We start from the raw sequence: 26,488 nt of genomic DNA on the forward strand, positions 1-26,488 counted from the left end.
ATTCTATACCACACCTAATATCACACTTCTGGCCAAGTTTGTGTTACTACTATTTGAACCCGTACATTTGACCCCAGAGTGCAACTCTTTACCCTTTCTTCAGGGCTTAACTTCAGTCACCTACACAGAGAGACCTTTCAGGATTTTGTTCTTCCCACCTAAGCCTCTTTGTCATCAGCTGTCTCTGAAACCGCCCAGCCATCTCTTCTTAGAGTTGTGTTTGTCATTGATGAGACATAGGATGGAGCACAGTTAAATGAAAGTGAATCTAAGAGTATAAGCGAATACATTCAGGTGAATAGCCTTTTGGTGGTCTAAGTTATTCAAAGAACAGTCTTTATTTATGCAGCATACATAGGTTTATGATAAGCTTTAGCAGAACACTTTAGCAAAGTATATTGGTGATTACTTCCCTAGTCATGACTGCTCTAGATTAGCCAGTTGATAGAAATTAAAGAGATTATGTTCTCCAGCAGAGACCTGAAGTGTAGGTCTTTGCGTCTTAGTCATTTTAATAATAAAGAAATTATCTCATCCCAACTGAGCTCTCACAGTTCTTGACAGCTGGAAACCAGCTTAGTACTCTCAGCTCATCCTTGGCGCTATTAGGAGCTGCCCTGACAGTCTCACGTATGCCATGGTCTTGGTGTTCTCCAGTTGAACATACAAATTTTCACAGATCCCCAACATCAGATGGGGCCATTCTCAGACCATTATGAATCAAAAAAAAAAAAAAAAAAAAAAAAAAAAAAAAAATCTTTAAAAATATTTTAAAAAAAAAAAAAAAAAAAAAAAAAAAAAAGGCAAGACCATTCTGTAATCATGTCTGAATATCTAAACACAGAAAAGAATGTAAACGTTGTCCAAACCATAAAAATGACCAGATATCTCCCTACTCTGCCCTAGTGAGTGATTGCTACTTTACCTATCGCTACTTTAGCTTCACTCTGTTTTTCCCTCCTAAATAAGACTTATGAAGATACCGAATCATAGAATTACCTCTGCTTTTTGACAGCATCCAATGCAAAGCAAAGCCCTACTTCCTGGAACCCTTCCTTAAGTTACCTAACACAAGCCCAAAACGTATAAGTCCTTTCCATCCCTCTCTTACTGAGCTTCCCATGAACAGTGGGCAATAAACCCAGCCTGATTCATGGGTATGTTCCTGATGGTCGTTAACTGGAGGATGCACTTATTGTCTGCTCCATACATACAACACTTGTCTATGCAATTTCTTTTACATGTCTTATTTCCCAGTTATAGTGCTTCTTACAGGCACTGAAGTTATCTTTCTGGAAATTTATGTTGGTATTTTATGACTTTTCTAATTGACTAAACAATTCACATTTTGTTTTTCTTCTTTAGGAACCAACTGCTATTTCAGCAATGGAGCTTTCCACTAAGCAGGTACTATATTCTATATTTTGTTAATTTTATGTTTCAAATAGATAAATATGTTCCATCAGATTTTATGGATTTATTAACAATTGTTCAAAAAACAAGAGAAAAAATTCTTACAATAACTAGTAGGAAACTAAAGATAATTTTCATTGCCCTCGTGCTTTTGACCAGTCTCATATATGTCCTATAAATATATTTCTTAGATCACTATTTGTTGTAAATTTTCATTTATAGCATTTCTTTTTTGGTCATTATAATATAATTTACTCAGTAATTATTTTCATCTGTCTATCCTTTAAAATAACATTGGTGAATATTTCAGAATATAAATAAATTTATAATTTAATTTGTATGTATAAACAGAATACATTATATAGGGTAATAAAATTATGCACTGGACTATATATTTTTGGAGGATTTTTACTTAAAAGTTAATTTTACTTTTTCAGTAGTATTGTGTGCTAGAGAAAACATTTAGTTTGGCTAAATATAAAAGGGAAGCAGCAAAATGGTCGCTGCCAAATGATGTTATTAAACTCCATGGATTCAAAGGTTAAGGGCAGCGTGTTAAATTAAGTCTTTTCATTCACGTTGAATGAATGCTTTGGCAAGACTCTTAAGAAACACAAATGACTTCTAAATGCTAAATGATATGGGCAAAACAAATATAATTTTAACTTCTAATGAATTACCTTTTCCACATAAATGTTACCTAGCCTTTCTATCCAGTATATCAAAGGTAACTAAAAAGAAAAAAATGGCTTGGATCCTGAGTTGAAATTAATTATTAAATAACCTAGAAGAGAAAGCCAGGAAGGAGTAGGGAGCCCTTTACTCACTGTAAACTTACATACAAGTTTTGTATGAAAACTTATATACAAAATTATTGAATCTGAGAATGATTTGGTGACTCTTATTTCTTAACTGTTTACATGTTGTATCTCTGACCATACATTATTCCTCATACAGGATGCTAAAATACTGTGCCACTGAAACTCAGTATATATCCTTTCCACACATTCATATCAAAGTAGATTGATAATCTCCAAGTTATTTAGAGAAATCCAGAGTGCAGATATTATTGACCTGATACTGTCATCTTACACTTCGTAAGTGTGTGTTCACCTGTTCTTGTAATCTAAAAATTGTCAAATGTTGGCAAGGAAATCCGGGGATTTCCAGGATAGTAGCTAGACCAGGATATTCTTTCCTGTAATGATTTTTTAAATTATTTATTTATTTTCTGCTAGACTTCTTTGTCAACGTTAATTACATTGCATCTAGTTTTGTAAAACATTTCTTTCTGTTTTTAACATGTTTAAACCTACCTTAAGAATTGCCTATTAAATGTAACATGTTTCACCAAAAAACAAATACAAACAATTTATCAACCTAAAATACTATGTTAGAAGAAAGTGTCCCTAGCCTTCATTTTTCATTACTGGAAAATTTTCACAACATCAGATGGAGTTTCATTTCCATTCAGATGTGACTGGAGTTTGATTTCATTCAGATGTGACTCAATTTCATTTATGCTCATGGAAATTTTAAAACTGAGGCAGTAGTTTCATGAGGGAGAAGCAGTGTTGCAACTAATTTTCTGGTTAAGTGGGCTCATCTCCTGCTATGAACCACAACTTGTTAAGGAGGTTAGTGAGAAAGCCTGTGGTGATGTTAAATTGGGCAGAAAAAGCACGTCAGGTTATTTACTGGTGACTGGATTATGCTCAGTGGTGCCTGCAAGCGTCCCCCATATTTCATTTAAATAGCATAATTCATTGTGAAAATCATTAATAGTACTGCAGAATAATCGTTAAATATAAACTACATTGAATTGTATTTAATTTGGGGCGTTTTATCACACTTTAGGTTTTCATTACAATAATTTCATTTGCCATATTTTTGGTTTCATATTCTTCTCATGTATTATTTCTCTGATTTTCTCCTAAAGGAATCTGACAGGTTTAGATGTTATCATTTGGATAACAACTCCTTTACTACTCAATGCCATATTCTTACAGAAATCCATAAGTATGAATTTCATTCATGCTTCTTAAAAGTTATTGGCCAAACATAGAAATCTTTTTCTTAGGTATAACCAACTTGGTCAGTAGCTTTTTAAATAGTTATGACCACAGTATATGGTTTGGCATGTCTGTATTCACCAATGCCAACCATGCTTCTAGAAACTGCTACCCCATTTTAACTAGTTTAATTGTTGTTTAAACATTATATTTGTTTCATTTTTTATCATATTGAGATTGCTTGCCTTCAATACAATCTAAGTTTTTTTTTTTAAAGGTGCTTTTGGAAGAGAGAAAGAATAGGAGGGGAAAAAAAGAATAAAGAATTTCTTTCCATTAGTTAAGTTCCCTGTTAATATTTTTCAAATTATGATCAACTGTTATCACATGCAGGTTCTATAGATGCTTTAAGAGCGGTACAAATCAATATAATTTTCTCTCAACCAAAAAACTTAATAATACTTCATCTTTTCCTCCCAGAGACTTTAACTACCATTTCTTAATTTGACATGGTTTGTAGCATCTTTCAATATAATAATACAAGGTGAATATAGTAAGAAGTTGATTTTCTGTAATATATTCCATATTCTATATACTATACTATGTTCATGTACTATAAATATTCTTCACTTACTGAAATGGAATAAGCAATCAGTATATGTGCCTCCATAATAATTTAGTTTTTATTGTATTATTTCTTACCCCTTTTTTTCCCTTTCTTATATTAAGATATAAGTAAGTTGGTTAGCTTTCAGCATATAATTATTTTCTAAAGGTACTCCTTATACCCTCAATAATTTCATAGATTCTAATAGTTACTTATATCTTCATTTAAACATACCTATTTACATATGTAGTCCCATCTTTGAGAGCCTTTTGGAAATGCAGTTTTAATTATATCCATTGCTGACTGTTAGACAATTTGTTATAGTAAAAGAGCACACCATGGTTCAGAGACTGGCTTTTCTGTAACTTATTTTCATTTATATAGTGGAAAATTAAAATACACTTTTGAGGTCTTTTTCATATGTACTGTCATGTTTCAGTATTTTCACAACTTTTATTTAATGTTTTATTATAATTATTCAATCATCTAAAGCAAGAAAGGGAGCTATGACACCAATTACAGTAAAATGTAGAAAAGTCACAAAACAGTCTTATTTGTATGTCATTTTGTATTTACATAAATTTGCAACTGGTATGCTAAATTGGTTCAACTTTGTTAAAGGTATTTTTTAACTTGTATTGAAATCCTGAAGTAGTTACTGTTAGAAAGCTTTTTTCCCCCCAATTCTGGCTCCTTTGATAATTTCAAATTCACTGAAGATAGTGGCAGCATAGACGTTTTATCTAGATGCATACTTTAAAGATCTAGTTAAACATGCTCATTTTATGAATAAGGAAGTTAAGTCTTAGAAAAATTATGTGAAAGGCCCAAGATCACAAGAGAGTTAATGTCAGGCAAGACCTAGGATCCAGGTATGTTGATGCCCAATACCCCACTTTTTCCTACAACACCTGAGTTTTTTGTTCAAGTCCACGGCACCAGCCAGAGTGTACTTGATTCCCCTGAGATCTTTTGAATGAGAAGTAATTGAGTACTTTTGTTTAAAGTAATCTTCCTGGAGGTAGTGCAAAGGCAAGACATTTAGCATTGAGCAAAACTTCTTACCAATGCAAGTGCCAAAACTTCACCCTTTCCCTTCTTATAGGAGGGCAGACTGCATTACAGGCAATTCAGTAGGGCACCCAAGAGTCAAAAGCAAAAGATCCCTGCCTCAAGACCAATCAGAATACATGACAATGTAGATAATCTGATTAATCAAAACTATAAACAGTAGAAATTTAAAAAGCAACCTAAGAGCAAAAACTGAAGGTTTGAACTTTACATTGCTCAGTGTCTTACTGTCTAAAATTTTTTATTTTTATGAGATTTAATTGACATATAACTATTGCTGTCTTCCTTTATCTTCCCTTGGTTTTACACTTATAAAATATACCTGTTTCAGTCAACTATTTAGATTTTGGTCTTGCTCTATTTTAAATGGTCACATTTCCTGCCAGGCCTTTGAAGAAACTACCAATAATGGAATGTTTTTAAACCCACAAATATAAATGCATCTTTGCTAAGCTGGAACCTTTTTTTGTTGTTGTTTTTAAGAAAAAAATAGATTTGAAAAACAAGGTAGATTTTGTCATAACAGTAAACTCTTTCCACAGCAACAACTATATATCGGCTCTACTGTGGGAGTCACACAGCTCCCTTTACACAGATGCGACATTTACGGGAAAGCCTGTGCAGAGTGCTGCCTTGCCCGAGACCCTTACTGTGCCTGGGATGGCTCTTCATGCTCTCGCTATTTTCCTACTGCAAAGAGGTAGGAGGAATATTAGAAATAAACACAGTGTTTCGTATTTATCTTATCTGATTCCATTTTTGGAACAACTTCTTCATATAAATACATCATCTTTTTTCTGATGAATAAAATGAGGTGTTATACTTCAGGGAACTCTTAGACACCTCCTAAACGTTGTACACAAGCTTGGTTTACTTTTGTTTTAAAAAACAAAAACACTTTCTTAATTTGACAAAATAGTCATTTCAACGTATTCTCTACTACTCACTTAAGGCTACCTTTGCCCCTTGATATTCACCAGTATTTTAGAAACAAGCAATAGCAGATGAAGTAATATACAATACTTGCTAATATAAACCTAAAGATTAACAGTATGCACATTAACGTATTGAAACCTTTAATAGAAATTAACATTATTAAGCCAATGCATTATAGGAGCAGTAAAATTTGTTTTTTTATCTTAGCTAATGTTTTACAAGAAGGTAAGAACGTGGCTTTTTTCATTGCTAATGAGATGTGTTCTACAACATTTGGATCATTTTAAAGGTTTTGGAAAAATATTAGGGAAAAGAAATAACCCTAATATCTACTTAAATATTTTGATTACACACTAGATAATATTGACTGTAGTGTTAAATCATCTACAACTTAAATCTTTCATATAGTCAGTCCATATGGATTAAAACACAGTTACCTTGTTAATAATAATATTAAATAATATTAAATATTAAATTATTATTCCACTTAATAAATATGCAATTTTCTTAAGCCTTCAATATTCAGAATTTAGACAACATGTTAGTATTACTTTCATATACGTATTGACTTTGTTGGAAGTTTAAATTTAAAACAAGAACTTAGTGTGGAGGTAATGTGTTATTGATCAAAGAAACCATGGATAATTTAATAAATAGGAATATGCTGTTTTCACAGCAATTAAATTAATTAAGAATAAGGTTTTATGCTTCTTAAAACCAGTTAGCTCTAAAGGGCTTTTAATGTTGCTTGAAAGTGTGAAATTCATGTTTGAACTAAAAATGGGTATTATTTCCTTTCCATGTGAAAATGTATAACATTGCCTAATTTAGTAATAATCCATTTGAATTTTAAGCTTTTATTAATGAGAAAGAAGATAAAAATAAGATCATAACTACGTCTATAATAAGTTAAAAAGCTGGATGTTATTATACATTTGAAATGTGTTTATTGCATACCTAGAATCCAAGATTGAAGGAATTATCATTAACACATTTTTGTTGTGCCTTGCAGATTTTACTTAATCCAATTTCATGTGTCTTTGAAAAGGATGTTTAGAGGCCTCACAATTTATATATTCTTTGTGACGGCATTTTTCAAAAACTTCAATGGCAATAAAAAACACCTTCCCAAATGCTTTGTGGTTCATGTTTCACAAGTTCCCTTGTTGGCTCAATTTTGAAATGTGCAACATCTGTTTGATAGTCTCACCAGTTCTACAAATAGAAATCTATAAATACCTGGGACTTCTAAATTTATGAATACAGTAACAAATTCCATGTTTGCAATTCTCAGTGGCCTTTGTGAGAGCTCTTTTCAAGGATGGTAACTAACTTTGCAGCAAGACAATACCCATTAAAATAGATGCAGAAAACAGATGGGCAAGTGTCCCCAGTCTTTTCGAGTCAGTCACACAGAGCCAATCTCCAGTTTTAGCCTTCTACTCCAGCTACACATCTAGTTGGCACCACAACGGCTGGAGCCAACCTCCTTCCTCCCAGTCAACCAGTAGCCAAGTGTAGAGAGAGGACTCCCAGAATGCACTGTAAGTAACATGATCTGAGCAGTAGAATGCAGGAGAAATTAATTTTGAGTTCTATAGCAAATTTAGCTTTTCTTTTAGAGGTAAGTTCGTCTTCTCTCTCACCTTCCTCTGATAAAAGGAGGAGCCTTGCTCCACGGTATTTGTTGTTGTTTTTGTCCTTTTTTTCACTTTGCAGGTAAATTGGTTTGCAATCAAAACCATGTAATCATAAAAGAAATGTTTTATAAAAAAAAGTTGGTATAGCAACCAAAAAGAAAAATTAAAGACTAACTTACAAGTAGAATTCATAGTCTTAATAGTATAATTTAACAAAAGTCTATTTAAGGAATTATGTGTAAGTATTAAGAGAAAGAGAACATTCATGTGAGTTTTAATTTTCAGGCTTACTCCCTCATTAGAGATTAGGAAAAAAAGTTTAATTCTATTCATTGAATAAATGGGTTGCTCTTCTATATTTTGTGCTTTTTCCTCAGAATTTAAGGTATTAAGAATTTTAGATTTTCTAGATGTTAGATACTTACTGACTGACATTCAGTAGCAAAAAGAAACCATGAATTTTCTGTTATCAATACTTTGAAAAACTTTTTTTTCATTGTTAGTACATTTATATACTATTTTCCATTTTGATCATCTTGCAGACTACTGTTATAGGTATAATGAGCTACTTTTAAAAAATCTTTTAGGCAGATGTAGATGCATCTCTTCTGATAAACTTCCAGGGTCTTTGACTCTTCTCAGTTCTTATGACAAATTCCGAAGAGGGAATAGAGATACAGTAATAATTTTTAAATATAATTGTTTTAGACGCACAAGACGACAAGATATAAGAAATGGAGATCCGCTGACTCACTGTTCAGACTTACAACACCATGGTAAGTTATAGCATTTTTAATCTTTCACCTTGCTAACACCAGGGTAAAACCATAAGCAATAATGCGTATACGCACACATGCATACGCACACATACATACACATGCATACAAGTTATACACCTCTGCCAGAATACTTAGAGAAGTGCAACTGAAGAGAAAGAAAATCTTGTAGAAAGAAAATTCCAGTGAACACAAAGCGCTGAATTATGTTTTATTATTGTAGGTATGATAAATTCAGAATGTTAGACCCTTACGAGACTTAATGCTCAATTTTCTCATGTTAACCAAAAGGAGTCAAGTTTAAGCACACGCTTTGTATGTGGTAGCAACCAGGGAATAGTAGGCAGCAAATATATTCATTTAAATATATCAGAGAAGAAAGTGTAGTCTTAAAATAAGCCATGCAAATTACTCATTAATATACTCGTAATATAGACCCAGTATATTATTACTGGGTATCCTACTCAAGTAGAAGATGGTTTGGATGTCTTCACTCTGATTTAGTAGGATAGTCCCTTGAACTGGGGATTTTGGACCAAGTTCATTTTATGTTTCCTAAATGATGTCAAGGCCTATTTAATGTCAAGTTGCTTATTTAATGATGAAATATCAACCAATCTTCATTTAAAACGCAGTAAAATGGTAGTATAGCTCATCCCCCCCCACCCCCACTTCAACCCTTTACAAAAACAATAATTAGGCTATGCTTCCCCCTGCTGGGAAAACTCAGCAATGACATCACTGCTAACGAGCAGCTCAGTTAAAAATGGCTAAAATATCAAATATAAACATTTTACATGTAATTGAACGTAATTATCCTTTAACTTTTTTGGTGCGTTTTACATTAATCTTAAAAGCAGGTATACTATTTTTTATCATTTACTTGGATTTGATTTACTAATTCTGTGTGTAGAACATTCATGGTTCATGAATGTTAAGAAAGAAAACACACTGTACGAATAGCACCCAGCAACATTCCAAAACCTAGTTGACTTTCTGAAAGTCCCTGTGTGTATCCTACATGTACTGGTATGTGATTCATGAATGTCCACACGGTTGTTTGGGGGATGCCAATACCAGGAGACAGGTAGCCACAAATTGGGCCTATATTTTGAATTCATTTTGCTTGCAAAATTTCCTTATCTGTTATTTGTTTTCCTGTCTGTTATCGCTCTCATTATGAAAAAAAATACCAGTAGATTGGAGCATATAAGTTTTTGTCTTTATACGGATTTAGTGCATTGTTGACACATCCTCATTTAATTTTTCGGATGGCATATTTCAATTGGACAACAAAATATCCACTAGTTTTCCATTTATTTCATGTAGAAATATTGAATTATGATCAGCAGCTTTTCAACAATACAGCATTATGAAATATTCCTTTTATTAAAGAGTATATTTGCTTAGATATAGAGAGGCTAATGATAACTAACTAGAAGTAAAAGAAACAAGATGATGTAAGTAGAGCTCATTTCCAATCAGATTTAATCTCCATGTCAATATGGACCTTGCTATTTTGCTCACTTTTTTATCTCTAGGTCTGTAACAGATGCAATATTGTGAATATTGTAGATATTTACTAAATATTTGTTGAATGAATTATCTAAATATTTCAAGCTATAGCATAATACTTACATACTTTTGTTTCTCAATAGAGATTTGATCTAAATAGCATCCGTTATTTATTGTGAAAATGATTTGTCATACATTGTTATTAATACCATTGTATTCAGAAGTAGAATCTTTAAGAAATATCATAAACCAATTAACTAATAAATTATAGTTGCAAACCACTTTATGTAGGATACCGTGCTATGTTTTGAAGATCGCTAGAGAAATATATATATATATATATATATATCTTATTAATACATCCATTTTTTTAGCAATCAGTCCCTTCATAGACCCAGTTAGTGTTTTTTCAAAGTGATATATATGCTGGAATTATGAGTGTACATATATACAAGGAAAAGTTGACCGAAGTCATACTTTTTTTTAAAGTGAGGCTGTGGATAAATAAATATTATTAACAGTTGAATGAATGGGCTTTGGAGAGTGCTTCAGATTTTAAAGTTATGTTTTGATGAAATTAGAGTGGTGCAACCCTATAAACTTTGGGAATATAGAATTGCTTAGCTGTAGAAAGTAAAATGAATGTGAATAACTTTTTTCTCCTGATTCTTCAGTTGGAATGAATACTGTAGGGAGGAAAAATAATTTCTGTGTTTCAATGTTACTGAGTCTGTGTGTGTATATAAAAACAACCCCAAGTAGATGCTTGTGATATATGGGAGGAAATGGTAAAATAGTTCAAGAAGCTCTGCAGTAGTAAAAACATTCCTTTTTTGAAGGCCTCTTTATTCCTTGTCTGCTTGTCTTGCTAATTGACCAAACATAAAAAATATACACCATAGATTACAGTAAATTTCAAATGTTTGGAAACTAAGTCAGGCATTCCCATGTGGTCAGACTGAGTCTTACCATTAGGAATCAGTGAATTATCTTGGAATAGGTGATGTCAATCTTTGACAGTAAAATGGGCAGAAATCCAGAGCTCAGCCCTATTAAATCATGTATGTTACCTTGCTAATGTCCCATCTCACATTGAATAAAATATATGTGCTCATATGGAAACATATAAAGATATGAGATGTTTTCACAGAAATTGCTAAGCAACCTGAAGCCAATTATACACTTCAGGACCATCAGTTCCAGCTGTAATCGTAAACATATTGGGTAAAACTCTATATTTTACATCTCCTGAGGTTTTAATAGAGGGACTGTATAAAATAACTCAGAATTAAGGTGGAAGACATTTCACTCTCGATGAGATCTTTAACACTTACTCAGTGCTCTGTTCGCTCTCTTGTAAAGGCAGCACTAATGGTGAGCTGGACCGGGTGAAACAGAAGAATCCAGCTCCACTTCCCCTTGGTCCAGCACACTCTCCCCCATCACTGGTAGCCTTTTGCCTTGGGAAATTTCAGTACAAAACCCTAAATATATCTGCTAGCAGATCTTCTTGTCTTCCCATTCACTCATACACAATGCTAACGAGAAACCGCCAGTATGTTCCCTTTCCTGACATAACTGTTGTGCACAGAATTGGAGCTTGTCTGACTTTGCATTCAAGAGCATAAGTGGTTGAGTCAATTTACCTTTAAACTACCTCTCATTCTTCCTTCTTTGCTAAACGAGCTGTATTATGATCTACATGTCCAGAAAGGAAAAAGCTATACCAGAAGTAACAATTTTTGAAAATTAACATCTTAGATTTTTGCCTCTCTGAAATATTTTATGTCCTAACTTCTACATTAATGCCATCATTGAATTTCACTTTGTAATAGTTCTCTTGGCTGTTCTACATACATGCATTTCCTTTCCAACAACCCACAGTAAAATGTTGGCAGAATTCAACCTTCTTCATTATCTCCACAACTAGTTCATCTCAATTTATGTCTTGGTTGGCATAATTTAAATGAAATCATTCCAAAATTGTTCCAGAATTTCATAAAATATCTCTGGCAGTGTCATCTTTATGGTGTGCAGAGCTATAAATTTAGTATTTTGGAGCAATGCTAATCTGGTCTGTGCTTTAGCTTCTTTTATACGTGTAGAAAATCCAACTATGAATCTGAGCATTTGGCCCCAAGAGAAGCCTCAAGATTTGATAGATGAGCTGATGTCAGTCCTAAAAAAAATCCCTAACTTTAATAAATTACCAAATTGTATCAAGTCTAAGACGTCACTGAATGTAAGATGCACCATTATTTTATGTACTGCTTAGAGAGAAAAACTGCCCAAAATGGACAATCTAATATATGGTCCCAGCATCAAGCCAGAACGCAATATGTTTCAGTATTGGCACAAAGGAGAAATAAATTCCCAACCGAAAGAAGATAGCAAAGAAATTGGCCTGTTTTACTCCTTGAACCACAAAGGTGGTCCTCATGAAGGTTTAATTTCTGAATTCACAAATAAATTCCCAACCGAAAGAAGATAGCAAAGAAATTGGCCTGTTTTACTCCTTGAACCACAAAGGTGGCCCTCATGAAGGTTTAATTTCTGAATTCACACCAACGGGGTGGACCAAAAGCTTCAGACAAAACTTTAATTTAAGGAGCTGTCAGCTTAGTAGGGTCTCATGTGTCTGGAAGAAGTAAGAACAAATTATTTCTGGAAGAAAGCAACTTCAACTCAGATGGAGAACAACTGTAAGACATTCTGATATCAGAGATGTTAAAATATAAAGGAGCACGCATCCTAGAATGAAATTATTATAGTAGTGTCTTCCATAACTTTTGTAAACCTTTTTTGAAACTGTTTTCACTGGAGAAAATCAATCATCACCACAGTAGTCTTCTGACATTACGTTAGGCCAATAATCCATTTATTCATAGCACATGTATGCAAGACCTGCACACACAACCTGAATAAGAAGAATAAGAAGAGGTTTAAAATATTTTGTGCTATCATTGTTCCTTATTAAAGCTTTTAAATACGTCATCAGAGATCACCCAACTGTTTATACATCTATCTGTTGTAAATGAAAAGTTCTTAAACATGCTGTATTTTTTAATTCCAAAACTTATAAGGAAAACATATTAAATAAAATACAAGATGGTATTTTTATTATTGTTTATGGAAGGTTTCTACTTCAGCAAATGGGTGTTTTCCATCATCTATCATATCTCTTCGGAAAATGTAAATTGAACATTAAAGTTCATGTTTCCTTATTTTTAAAGGTGTAAATTCACATGGTAATTTTACTCTGCCATGTAAATTATATGTGTTTTCTCGGTAAAGAATTTGTTATAAAGTCATGAAAATAAAACATATCAGACATTTAATATAGACTATATAGTACAGTAGATATCTTCATATTGGTGTTGCTTTTTAAAATAATTGAGTTTCAGCCCTCCCTATACTCCCTATGCTTCAATAAGAAGCATTGAGGCCTCTGATATCCCAAGATTATTAAGCACGTTATTAAAATGGCTTCATAGTTAACTTCAAAACATGTCAATTTAATTTGTGTATTTTAAATCAATATATACCTTAAAAATAAGATACTAGCGATTCTCTCTACAATAATTACCTATGAACAATAAAATTAAAATATCCTAGTCATATCTCTCTGTTTATCCATCTACCTATATATACACTGACAAGAGCATTTAAACACAAATCCACAGGTATCTGTGAATTCAAGGAAAGCTGGAAACTCCTTGAATTGTAAAATTCGAAGTGTTGTATTCTGCTTGATAATTATTTCCCAGCACCAGAGACAGATCTTAATTTAAGGCATAAAACAAAATAGTGTAAAATTTAAATTTATTTTGGCAATTTGATAAATTATAAGTTTAAATGTTCTCTAAGGTTTCATTAATTGAGTCTTTTTTGCACTTGAGAAATAGATGTATTGAGCATATGGACTTTAATACATATGCACACATTTCTAGGCACATGTATGCATGCAAACTCACATGCAACAAACATTTACTGAGAAACTAGCTGGTATAAGCATCACACAAAACACTGGAGAAATATTATACTAAGCATTATTGTGATGAATAAACAACTAGTACCCCTGTTATATAGCTGTAAATTTGTGTTAAGTGCACTACAGTATATAAGATTATTAAATCAGTTGTTAACCATCTTAATATTCAGTCAGGCCCAAAATATACATGAATGTCAAGGATGAGTGTTAAGGATGAGTGAAACTTTTGTCTTCTTTTTTTATTTTATTTTATTATTATTTTTTTTGCGGTATGCGGGCCTCTCACTGTTGTGGCCTCTCCCGTCGCGGAGCACAGTCTCCGGACGGGCAGGCTTAGCAGCCATGGCTCACGGGCCCAGCCGCTCTGCGGCATGTGGGATCTTCCCAGACTGGGGCACGAACCCATGTCCCCTGCATCGGCAGACGGACTCTCAACCACTGCACCACCAGGGAAGCCCTTCTTTTTTTATTTTTAAATATTTTATAGCTTCCCAAGAGTTATTGATTCATCCATGAAATGCCTTTTCAGCTACTGCTACTTTAGGAGATATTTATTATTCATCCACTTGAAGTCAAATTAGAGTCTTTTCTATTGATAAAGTACCAGTTGTATTTCTGGAGAAAATAATCAGAATCCAGTAAGAAAAATCTAAGTAATGTTGTTTATAATAAGAAGTGCATATCTCCAGCTTTCTGTGTCACCATGAGTTGGTGGACAACATTTCCTTTCCTCCTTTGCTTGACCTTTTACATTGAATAATATTGGCAAAAAGTTCACAGTGTAAAATATTAAAATTACAATGTGATGAAAACAAGTGGAATTAGATTTCTCTTTATGTAGTTTGGCAACTAATTGAATTTGCTAAATATTTAAAATAATTTGCAATTATTTTCCCTCTCCCAAATTGTTTCATTATTTATGAAATTCAGCTTTTTAATAACCTAAAGGATGAGAATATCAAAAATGACAGCAGAGATCAAATAGTTGAATACATATATGGTTCACTACCTCACCTATCTCTGTCTTTTCTACATGAAATCAAATTTCCTAAGATTCTTACATTATTAGCATTTCAATCTTGGGAGACATTTATGGGGTTAAAATGGAGAGTGAAATAAATGGAAAGCTGAAATGTGATGCCTTCTGTTTCTGCTATATTGGAAGAGAATCAAATACTAAATAAGGCCTTTAGCAATGTGATATTTCTGGCCAAATGATGGATATCTTGACTTTTTGTTGTTACAAAAGGAAGCAATTTATTTAACTTCTTTCTTTCCTCCCATTCTTTCTGGCTTATTAGCCTCATTTCATTTCCATAAATTATCCCACTGAAAGGAAATGGTTAATTGAAGATTGCTTCCTTAAAAACATTATTTCTTGTCATTAACAGCTGCGACATATTGTAATATGTGTTATTCAAACACACTGTGATGCTTTAAAAATAATTTTAATGTTCTTAATTATTTTGCTCTAACTATTCACTTCAACCCATAAGAATTCATTATGCCAATTTAACAACTCACCCTTCTTGTCTACTAGTAATATTCATGACAAAAGTTTGTATTCAAAATCATTGCTTTCTAAGTATGAAAAGTAGTTTTAAATTGATTACAATGAAATTGCTTTCTTTCTGGAAAAATTACTTATTGGCATAGACATCGTTTAGAGATATAGGTGTCCCTGGAGATATGAGAATACATTCATATAATTTCTCAAATATCTTTCTCTTCTTATTATCCCATATTTGAAATTTTTGATTTTGGAGTACACTTGATTAGTCATCATCATCTTCTACCATATCTCAAGTCAACTCTTATAACATTATAAAGCTTAGCAAATTTAGAAGACTTGAAATGTTTACAGTGCAGTAATGTATTCTGTCATAATGAGGGTTATAAACCCTATACCATTTTTAATTGATCAAACTCTTAATCATTTATGTAATTATGATAACTCTGTGCCTTGAAAATGTCAAAGTTACATGAGATTTCAGCTTTTAAATGCAGAGGAAACTGTTACCTGGATTTGCTATTCAGCAAACATCAGCTAAGGGTTTATGACTACCTTGTGCCCAAATTGTGGAATGCACAGTATGAGGGAGATAATCAGATTAATAAAAAATTGTAACAAATAAGACTGCATGTGCTCTAAAGATACATGTAAAAAGAGATTTTTTGAAAGCATAGAAGAAGCAATACTGTTTTTTGATATGGGTGAGAGAGCAGAATTGATGCTGGGAAGGAGTTCATAATTTGTCTCATTAGGGCTTCTCAATAAAGGATTTTAATTTTTGAATAAACAGTTGAAACTATCACAAGAACAGCAATAACAGTAATATCACCTCACATATTTATGACTACCTCTGTATCCAGACAATGTACTATTATTTGTATGTAGATATATTTTAATAACAAAAAATATTTAAGGGGATTATAAAAAGTATATGCTGTCTGTAATTGATAAGTGACCTAATATATTTCAGACAATTTGCAATTGTTTGATTAAAAGCAAAGATAGGATAAAGGCAGCAATAATGTCACACAGGCAAAGCAGATGTACTGACAGAGAACAAAACCAGGCATGTGACAAGAACATATTTACTAAGAAGTTACAAGGGTAAGACATAAATTTGTTTAATGGTTTTTTTCAGCCAATGTGGGGGGAGAAATATGATCAAGTGGTGAGTCACAAAGTTCATTAAAAAATTCAGTTGTTCAAGCGAATCTCAATAATTCCTAAAAACTAACATTAGAAAAATTTCCCAAAGATGAACACCGTAGTCAACAACAGTGGGACATAAACACAGTGAGCGAATCCATAGAGTATTGCTTATGGGTTCCCTCAACAGATCAGAGGGACCCCACTCAACAGGATTCAATAAAATCAATTATATCATGGGATTAACACAATGTGTTTCATGTAAACTGCTCTTGTTTCAACTGTAATCCAGAGAGAGATTTTAGATTAGATTTACCTGAATGTGCAAGATTTCATATCCTTCAGGAAATCTTGAATCAACAATGTTTTCTCAGGTGAGCTTTTGATTTATATTGTGTATTTATGAGTTCAACAGTATATGCTCTGAAAAATACTTATAGTGCAGCTATATTCTATGCCACCATTTCTATGCAGAGCTGTTTGCTTTAATAACAGTCAAAATGATAGTGTATTTGGCATCCAAAAAATTGAAAATCTAATAAGTTTAGAAGTCAAGAATCAAAATGTTGTTCCTGTTTGTTAAATTTTTTTTTTGGGAGGAAGAGAGGGAAAGAACGAGACAGAGATGGGGTAAAGGGGTTATGGGGGGGAAGAGAGGAGGGAGAAAAGAAGAGAGAGAAAAACATATTGTTATTAGACCCCTGATGTTTCCTATGTTGTACAAAATTTACTCAAGTGGTTGGGATAGAAGGGTCAGAAAAGGGAATGAATATTTACTGAGTGCCTTCCAGTAGTCTATCGGGTGTAAGATCAGCTGCAAGGATATATTATACAACATGGGGAATATAACCAATATTTGGTAATAACTGTAAATGGAGTGTAACTGGTAAGAATTGTATAAAAATAAATTTAAAATTAAATATTTATTGAGTATCTGTTTATAAGGTATCGGGTGTGGAGAAATTAACAGAAAAAATGTTTACAGGGTGTGACGTCAAAGCACCCAAATATATGAATGCTTGGCTGAGGCCACTGTGAATGAAAGTTCTGGTCCTAAATTAAAAGTTGCTGATGATAGAAACATTCTACTGCAGAGGAATTAAGAGAAACAAGTGTATTCAAAAGATATTTAGTTTCTTCCATTTTTTGGCAGTCGCAGAATCTAACAGAACATACAGTAGGAGACTCTCAAACCAAAGAAAGAGAGTAGTACCTCTGCATACTAAGACTGATAGTTAATATGACAGGACTTTTAGCTTCACTGCTTACTAACTAGAAGATTTTGTTTTGCTTTCAATTTCGACAAAGGAGAGAAAGAAAGGGCCAACTTAGAGGGGAATGAATCCTTAACGTATTGGCAAGAGTAGTTATTAAGACACCAAGACAGTGAACCAAATTCACCAGTTGTGCTTCTTATCTTATTCAGGTGGGAAAGTATCTGAATGTCATGATATTTCTTGAAGTCCATGGCCTATTGCTATATTAAACCAAAAACAACTTGGTATAAATTTATTAGATTCTACTATAGATAAGTAACAGATGAATATTTTTTAAATTCAGGAAACATTTACCACTAAGAGAATTCTTTTCTTTAATGGGCTTTGGGAAACATTTGCTGTCACCAGAGATCTTGGAGAGAAACTAAAAACTAAGTAGATTTCCCAAGACTCTAGAGGTGACAGAAAGTTCTCTATGGATCACTTAGAATGATTAAATTAATTGAGAAGACAAACAGTGACTTTTTTGAAAATGTACCTAATAGATGTTTCATTTATATTAAGCTCTATTATTTCTTATTATACAAGTTAACATTGCTTTTCTTATCTGAGTATCAACTAATGTACTGAAGGATTTATACAGATCTCTATGTTTGAGAGCAATAACTTATTTATACCTTAGATTTCTATAGATATCTATAGTAACTTGGACAAATTAGATGAGAGACAAGTATTATCATAAATTTCTACAAGAAAACTAGACCTGAGAGGCATGGCTGGCAAGACAGAAGATACTGGTGGATAACCATACTGTTTGTCTCTAAATCCAGCTGATTTTTTTCTGTGTTATCATGCTGTCATATATCTTATGATTCAGTAATATGTAGATATTGAATGAAAAGTTACTTCCTAAAAGTAATAGGATTTCTTTTTTTAATTAAATATTTTTTTATGTTTTTATTTTATTAGAGTCAGAACACAACATGAAATCCACCCTATTAACAAAATTTGAAGTATTGTTCACTGTAGGCATAATGTTGTGTAGCAGATCTCAAGATCTCATTTATCTTGCATAACTAAAATGTTATACCCATTGACTAGCAACTCCCCATTTCCCTTCCCCCCCCACCCCATAGCAACCACCATTCTACTGTCTGCTTTTACGAGTATTTACTACTTTAAATACTTCATCTGAGTGGAATCATGCAGTATTTGGTTTTCTGTGACTGGCTTATTTCACTTAGCACGTCTTCAAGTTTCATCCATGTTGTTGCATATTGCAGATTTCCACCTTTTTTCAGGTTGCATAATATTACAAGTAAAATAATTTCTAAATCAAATAAGTTTAAACTGCACAACCATTAGCAGAAAAAAAAAAATGCATTCTATGTAAACTCTAAAAACCTCTGTGACAAGGCATTCTAATTATTCATGGTAGCTCCTGAATCACAGATCTCCCAGCTCGTGTTGGACATAGACACTCAATTCATCTCTATCCAAGGAAGCAGATGTCTTGCAAACTAGCACAGCAACATGTGCCATATCTATTCAATCAAAGATATACTAATAATTTCAGAGGGAAAAGAAAAACACTACCGTAGTGCATGTATATATTGACACACAGATATACATATCTCCAACATGAAATAAACTGTGACTTGGAATGAGTTAAATATTGTTTCTTTACATTTCAGTCATTTCCTGTTTTTTATTATTTCTAGAGTATTCATCTTTTAAATAAGAAGAGACAGATACTTCCCAATATTAGAAGAGTTTTGTTTCACACCTAGAACAATAAAGGAAAAAGCACTGGGACTGACATCCCTGGAGATAGCAAATGCAGGCAGAAGGTTGACTATAGGAAGGGTGAGAATAGGAGATGATGGCCATAGGCTGTGTATGGGAATTGGATGGAAGCAGGATTTTGGAAAGTTTTAAACTTAGAGCAAATCATACTGTCTGTGACAGACAGAAGTACTCAGATAGTTATAACAAGAGTAAAACTGTCAAAGTGATGCAAAAAAGGGGGAAACATTTTTTTAATTAAAAATCTAGCGGAGTTTGAAGAAGAAAACAAAAATTTTTCATCTGTCTACACTGTCAGCCCTCTGTGCATGTGAAAATATATTTATTATTTTCTAAATTAATTTAATGAGTTCCAGATTGTACAGGATGTCATAAAGGAAACAGGATTAAACAAGATAACAAGGAGTTTTTCTTCTCTAAATGAGTTTTACCTAGACACCCCGTGTCATACTTTTGATCTTAACTGTGTTTCATTTACCACATTGAAGGAGGTTACATAAAGGGTAAAATAATAGAAACTTAATCAGGAAACAGAATTTATTATTGCTGCATTTTATTACATACTCTTGCCATCTTCTTTAGCCTAATTCTTGAAAATAATAAAAGATGTGTCATTTTAAAATAAGGACAATTGAAACCACATTGCATTATAATTGTGCGTCTTTCTTCTGAACCACCCCAAACGTTTCACACCAATTGATCTTCAGATCAAACTTGTGGATTATTTAAGGGTTGTTGATGGGGAGTATAAACTTCCTGAACTCTACCTTCTGTAAAATACTAGATAAATATTACTGGCTGGTAAATTTAATTTTACAGATGAAAAACAAACACAAAAAAGGCAAAATTAAGTTCTCAGAAATGGACTCTTATTTCCAAAAACCCAATCGAATAACTTTTCTGCTGGAGAATTGTGGCAGAAATTCACTGGCACCATTAGTCAGAGCATAGAGTTTTACAATGAAAATAATATCTTGGAGAGTATTATCATGGCATATAAATGTATAGTTACACTGCACACATGACTGATTTTGTTAATGTAATGCTATTTTCTGGTAGACAAATCTCTGTATATGCTTTATATAACCCATACTGAAATAATTAGTCTATTTAGTAGACACTTGAATTCTGAAACCTTGTCATTTCTGCCATCTTCAATCAAATTGGAAAAGACTTCCAACTTGGCAACAAATTCATCTCCTGAATTTCTGAATAAATACTTTGGAAAGTTGAGTTTACTTCTCTAACATTTTCTCATTTCATTTCCTCATCACCGGCCAGATAATCACCATGGCCACAGCTTTGAAGAAAGAATCATCTATGGAGTAGAAAATAGTAGCACGTTCCTGGAATGCAGTCCAAAATCACAGCGAGCTCTGGTCTATTGGCAATTCCAGAGGCGAAATGAAGAGCGAAAAGAAGAGGTATAGGAAAGAAACTGACTGGATTAATTCTATATGACATATGCTGTTAAGTGACCCCAGCATGGTTGACTTGAGAGGGGAAAAAAAAGTAGTGAATATTTATTCTTTTCTTAACATACCAATACTCATTCATTAAACAAGTATTCATTGAAGGCTGATTTTATGACAGGCTTTGTGATAGGAGTTAGAGAAACAAAGGTGAACTGGTAAGAGTTTTGTCTCAGAAGCTGTTTGGGGATATATTTTAGAGACTTCTTTTTTCTTCCTGGAGTTATCTACAAAACAATTATGTTATCTACATTCATATACAAGAAAAAAATCTAATCCTTCTACTAATTTTAACTTTTGTTCAATTAATTCTGCTCTCCAAACATGTTTTCCTTTCTCCATTAACTTCCTCCTCAAACGGGAAGGGGCAGTTAAGGGAAAGGAGTAGTAGATTTTGGATAAAGGTTCTGAGGTACAGTTATGAACTCTGATGTGAACTGTGCATGTAGTTTCACACAAATCTTCCTCCTCTGTGGATCCATTTATTCCTCTGTAAAATTTTAAAAAACATATACATAGAAAATCTCAGTGAGTACTCTGAGCCTTTAAAACTTTTTAAAAAGTGTTAAATAGGGTAACCATAGTATGTAGGTGATTTGTGAATGTACAATGTGCAGACAATTTTACAAACATAATCTGAATGTAGAAGTAAAAGCCCTTCTGTTATCTCTTTTGACAGTTGAAGCAGTCTTCAAACATGTAATCACATCATATAAATGTTAAGGTTGATTTTATATATTACCAGCTGTGGCTTTCAGAGATCTCTTTTGTAAACTGTATGCAAAATAAAAGTGAGGTTAGACATATTAAATAGCCTATCTTCATGTCACATCTAAGACTTAGGAAATTGAATAAATAAGTAAGCATGCAATCCCATGTTTTTTCTGGTTGCTCAACTGCTGAACTTATTCTCTTCTTCCATCCTTATTATAAATTTATTCTAATGCTGCATTGTTTTCTAGTATCATGTTTCTATATTTCCAATTCCAATATTCAATGTTAACTTTCACCTATATTTATATAGCTTATTTCAAATTTATAAAGTATATCTTTGTCCTTTCATCCCATTATCTTGATTACTTTAAATTATTATGAGAAATTCTATTAAGACAAGAGACAGCAATATTTTGCAGTGCTTCTTAAAAACAATTGGAAGAAATGTATAACTCTTTTCCCTGATAGGAAAATGCAGTCATTTCTCTTAAACTAGAAATTTTATTAACTGAAAATGTGTCTCAGTACACAGTCTGAATTTTTGCTGAGACAGAGTTTTGGAGCCTATATTTCTTGTAAATATGTATGATTTTACTACATCTTGTCTTTTGCTAGATCAGAGTGGATGATCATATCATTAGGACCGAACAAGGCCTTCTATTGCGTAGTCTGCAGCGGAAGGATTCAGGCAATTACCTCTGTCATGCCGTGGAACACGGATTCATGCAAACTCTTCTTAAAGTGACCCTGGAAGTCATCGACACAGAGCATTTGGAAGAACTTCTTCATAAAGATGATGATGGAGATGGCTCTAAGACCAAAGAAATTTCCAACAGCATGACACCTAGCCAGAAGGTCTGGTACAGAGACTTCATGCAACTCATCAACCACCCCAACCTGAACACAATGGATGAGTTCTGCGAACAAGTTTGGAAAAGGGACCGAAAACAGCGTCGGCAAAGGCCAGGACATACCCAAGGAAACAGTAACAAATGGAAGCACTTACAGGAAAATAAGAAAGGTAGAAACAGGAGGACCCACGAATTTGAGAGGGCACCCAGGAGTGTCTGAGCTGCATTACCTCTAGAAACCTCAAACAAGTAGAAACTTGCCTAGACAATAACTGGAAAAAATGCAATATACATGAACTTTTTTCATGGCATTATGTGGATGTTTACAGTGGTGGGAAGTGCACCTGAGTTCCACCAATTATAAATTAAGTCCATGAGTAACTTTACTAACAGGCTTTCTTCCTAATACCAACACTTAATAGAGGTCAGGTGAATGCAGATGTTCACACTAGTGACTTAATGTTTCCTATGAGATTTCACTATACAGGTTTTGCTTTCTTCTTTGCCTGAGAAATAAAAATGTCATTTGCCATGTTGCCATCTAAAGAAGAAAAACTGCATCAGCAAAGCCATTTTATTGAACTAGAAGTTTTAAACTGCATGGATTTACTAAGCTGATGAATATTCCAAAACACTGTTGGATTCAAGGATATTTTTTGTCTACCAGTACTCGTGTTTATATGTACCGGAGGAGTAAAATGATACTGAATTAAACGGTCTGTGGAAATACGAAAAACATAAACCATCCATCATCCAGAAGAAAAATGGAATACACTGATCTACTACTGATGTCTTCTTCCAGCTTTGATCTAAAGATGTATTTTATTAAAACTATAATTTAAATGTACCATGACAAATATGCAGAAAAAAGTAGCTCTTTTCTAAGCTAGAGTAGGTTTTTGTCTTACAGTTATTGTGCTATGTAGTTTTTGTTTTTAAAAACTCCAATTGTGTGCTGCTTTTTTTAAAACGTTGTTTTCAGTTTTGCAAGAGGAATAACCAATATTGTCCTAGAAACATATATACATCATTAACAACCAATTCCTAAAATCTGGATATAAATTATGCTTTATTTCTCTGAGGAATTAAAAAAAAAACTTCCCCTTCTTCAAATATTATCTAAATTAATTAGAACCTGCATAATGTTCTTAGAAAAACAGAGCATTTAACCCGAAAAAAAAAGAGAAGAAAGAAATAGATTTGTAAATGCATTTTCTTGTACCTAATGGATCAACAAAGAGAAAAGGAACTGCATATTTCATGCAAATAGTAAGCATTGGTTTAATGTTAATAGAAAATGTCTTAATTCTGCGCTTGAATTCCTGCCTGATATTTGAGACATAAAAACTCTCTCTCATGACTCCATTTGGAATTTTATCTGTCACTTAATTTTTTTGAGAAGAGGGAGATCAGTAATATTCAGAACAACCTCCTAAAAGCAAATTTCCCAACTCTGTTTACATTTTTATCAGCTGCCTCTTATCTCACCTTGTTTAAGACAATTATCTGTCTAAAGAACACATGACTCTTTTCAGGTCAATGGGAGTGACTTATACAAACTATTTTCCAGGACACGGCTCACACTTAAAACATGTAAAGCTCTTTGTCTCCTGCAACAACTTATAAAATAAGATAAAAGATTATTAATTAAGGGCTTGCCTGCTTCATTGTCCTAAGATGATTCTTTGAGAATCATTGACTTCAAGATGTATAAGACCTTCAGCATTGCAATGCAGTTTTGCACTGCACTCATCTTTCCAAGAATCCCTCTCTGGGTCCTTCATCACGCACAAAAATGCAAAGGAAACATCTTATTGCTAATTAATGAAAGCAGCATTGAAATTGTAACTCTAGCTGTCTTGGGATTCTAATTAACTCAGCATTAATTTCTCACCTCAGACTACAGTGAACTTTTTTTGAATTCTCTATCAGCTGAAATATTCACAGATGGAAGCTCATGTTTCAGTTTTAATGATTACTTTGAATAAATGATTTTTTGACGTTTGTTTCAAATGGGAGCCTAAAAATATTCTACATTCAATTTTAGGCTCCAATGATTAATACAATGTTACTTTTAGAAGTACATCCTCAAATGGTAGCTAAATTTTAAATTATTTGAAGGAGAGACTCCTGTAGAGGAAAAAAAAAAAAATGAGATATAAATCAAAAAACCAAGAGTGCTCCAAAAATAGGTCATTTAAAAATTTCTCATAGAGTATCTTTACTAAAATTCGGTGTTGCATTTTATTCTAAATTTGTAGCTGAAACAAATTTATTTGCAATAACAGAAGTATCTTATTATTAGTCCTCAAAAATAAAGGATTTGAAGGGGTAGAGATTGTATAACTTCAGGGATGCCTTCCAATATCTGAATGCATTTTGTTTAGCATTATGAAATACCCATAGAAAGAATGTGTAGATTTCAACTAACAGAAACAAAAACAAATCCACTGACATGTCTTCATAAATCAGGTCTAAGTTTTCGAAGAAAATTATAGATATAACATGCAGGTAAATAAGTCTTATTACAGTCATAATCTTCTGCCAATGGGTATTGAGGTGGGCAGTTTGCACAAAAAGTAATTAATATCCCATTTAATTCAGTTTCAATAGACTTTGGCTTATGCATGTATCATCAGAGTTGAAACTTTGTTAAGAGACTCATGTGACCTTGAACAGATTATTACAGCAATCTTAAAATAGGAAAAAGGTACAGCACAGCAGAGAAATTATGGCCCAGTTGAAATCAAATGCAAAATGTAAATGTACACTTACTGCTACATTTTATGTATTATTTAGTGATTTTCAGTGGTATGTGTTTAATATTTTTGCTACCTACACATTAGGCAACAGAGATGTACATAATTTTGAAAAGAAGAGGAAGGACAGTGTAAAATGCAACTTTTTGTAGGTACTCCATTTCAGTGTGTTCAACGTCATCCTAAAATGCAAGATTTTCCCACATAGGTAACAAGGTGGCTTATGTGCTATTTAAGGGCAGAAGCTGTGTACCCATTCAATCAGCATGTTTTTTTGCCAGGTAGTAAATACGTTCCATATCTGTATTTATCATTGCATTTCAGATGGGAACTAGAAAACTGGAGAGAAAAATGTAATGAAACTGCTGCTGTAAATTATTCCTTTTAGCATGTATTCAGTTGCTAAATACACATTTCTTCAAAATATTTGAATTCAGATGTCTTTACTATTCCATGTAGCATATAGTGTCAAGGAACATAAGTTTAGAAAAGGTTGAGAACCAAAGTCAGGTTGCTAGCAGATTTCTTCATTGTAGTCATCTGTAAACTGGGCTCTATACTTATGGAGATGATGTGAATTTAATGCCCTTTAAATTAAATACTGTTATTTTATGCCATACTTAAAAAGCAAATATGGGGATGAAATTCTATAGTGTGTCATTATCATAATCAGTTTGGTTTCATTCTGGATCTACAAAGACGCCTGATAATTGTTATTGAAGTTGCCTATCCTGAAGGTCATAAGCAAGCATTTTATTAATATGGAGTGATTAGTATAACATTTTGAAATCTTTGTTTTATGAATTCATTTTTTAAACACAATCTGTGTTCACTTTAATGGTAATCTATCAGGTTTCATGGCTTCAAAGACACACTTAACAAATAGGATTCAACATCAATGTTATAATGTGTTAGAGATAAATTGGCCTAATGCCAAAGGCATCCATGCTTTTTAATTTTGTTTGTAATAATTAAAGTCAATGTTAATGTTTGCAAAATACATGTTTCCATAAAGAAGAAAACATTTTTCAAAAAGTCTGCAAAATCCT

The 26,488-nt window shown here is 32.9% G+C and overlaps 1 protein-coding gene across 1 annotated transcript in view; it reads left to right on the forward strand.

Annotated features, from left to right (window-relative positions):
• Positions 1-25,865, forward strand: part of SEMA3A (semaphorin 3A) — a 234,677-nt gene extending 208,812 nt beyond the window's left edge. The window contains exons 13-17 of the mRNA XM_027102735.1: positions 1,366-1,407; positions 5,646-5,803; positions 8,388-8,455; positions 20,925-21,067; positions 22,445-25,865. Of these exons, the coding sequence (XP_026958536.1) occupies positions 1,366-1,407; positions 5,646-5,803; positions 8,388-8,455; positions 20,925-21,067; positions 22,445-22,900 (867 nt within the window). The 3' untranslated portion in view covers positions 22,901-25,865. The remainder of the gene's footprint in view (positions 1-1,365; positions 1,408-5,645; positions 5,804-8,387; positions 8,456-20,924; positions 21,068-22,444) is intronic.
• The last annotated feature ends 623 nt before the right edge of the window (positions 25,866-26,488 follow it).

The sequence above is a fragment of the Aethalodelphis obliquidens genome, unplaced genomic scaffold (assembly GCF_003676395.1).
Source record: "Aethalodelphis obliquidens isolate GAN/ISIS:26980383/991018 unplaced genomic scaffold, ASM367639v1 scaffold5, whole genome shotgun sequence".
Taxonomy (NCBI): domain Eukaryota; kingdom Metazoa; phylum Chordata; class Mammalia; order Artiodactyla; family Delphinidae; genus Aethalodelphis; species Aethalodelphis obliquidens.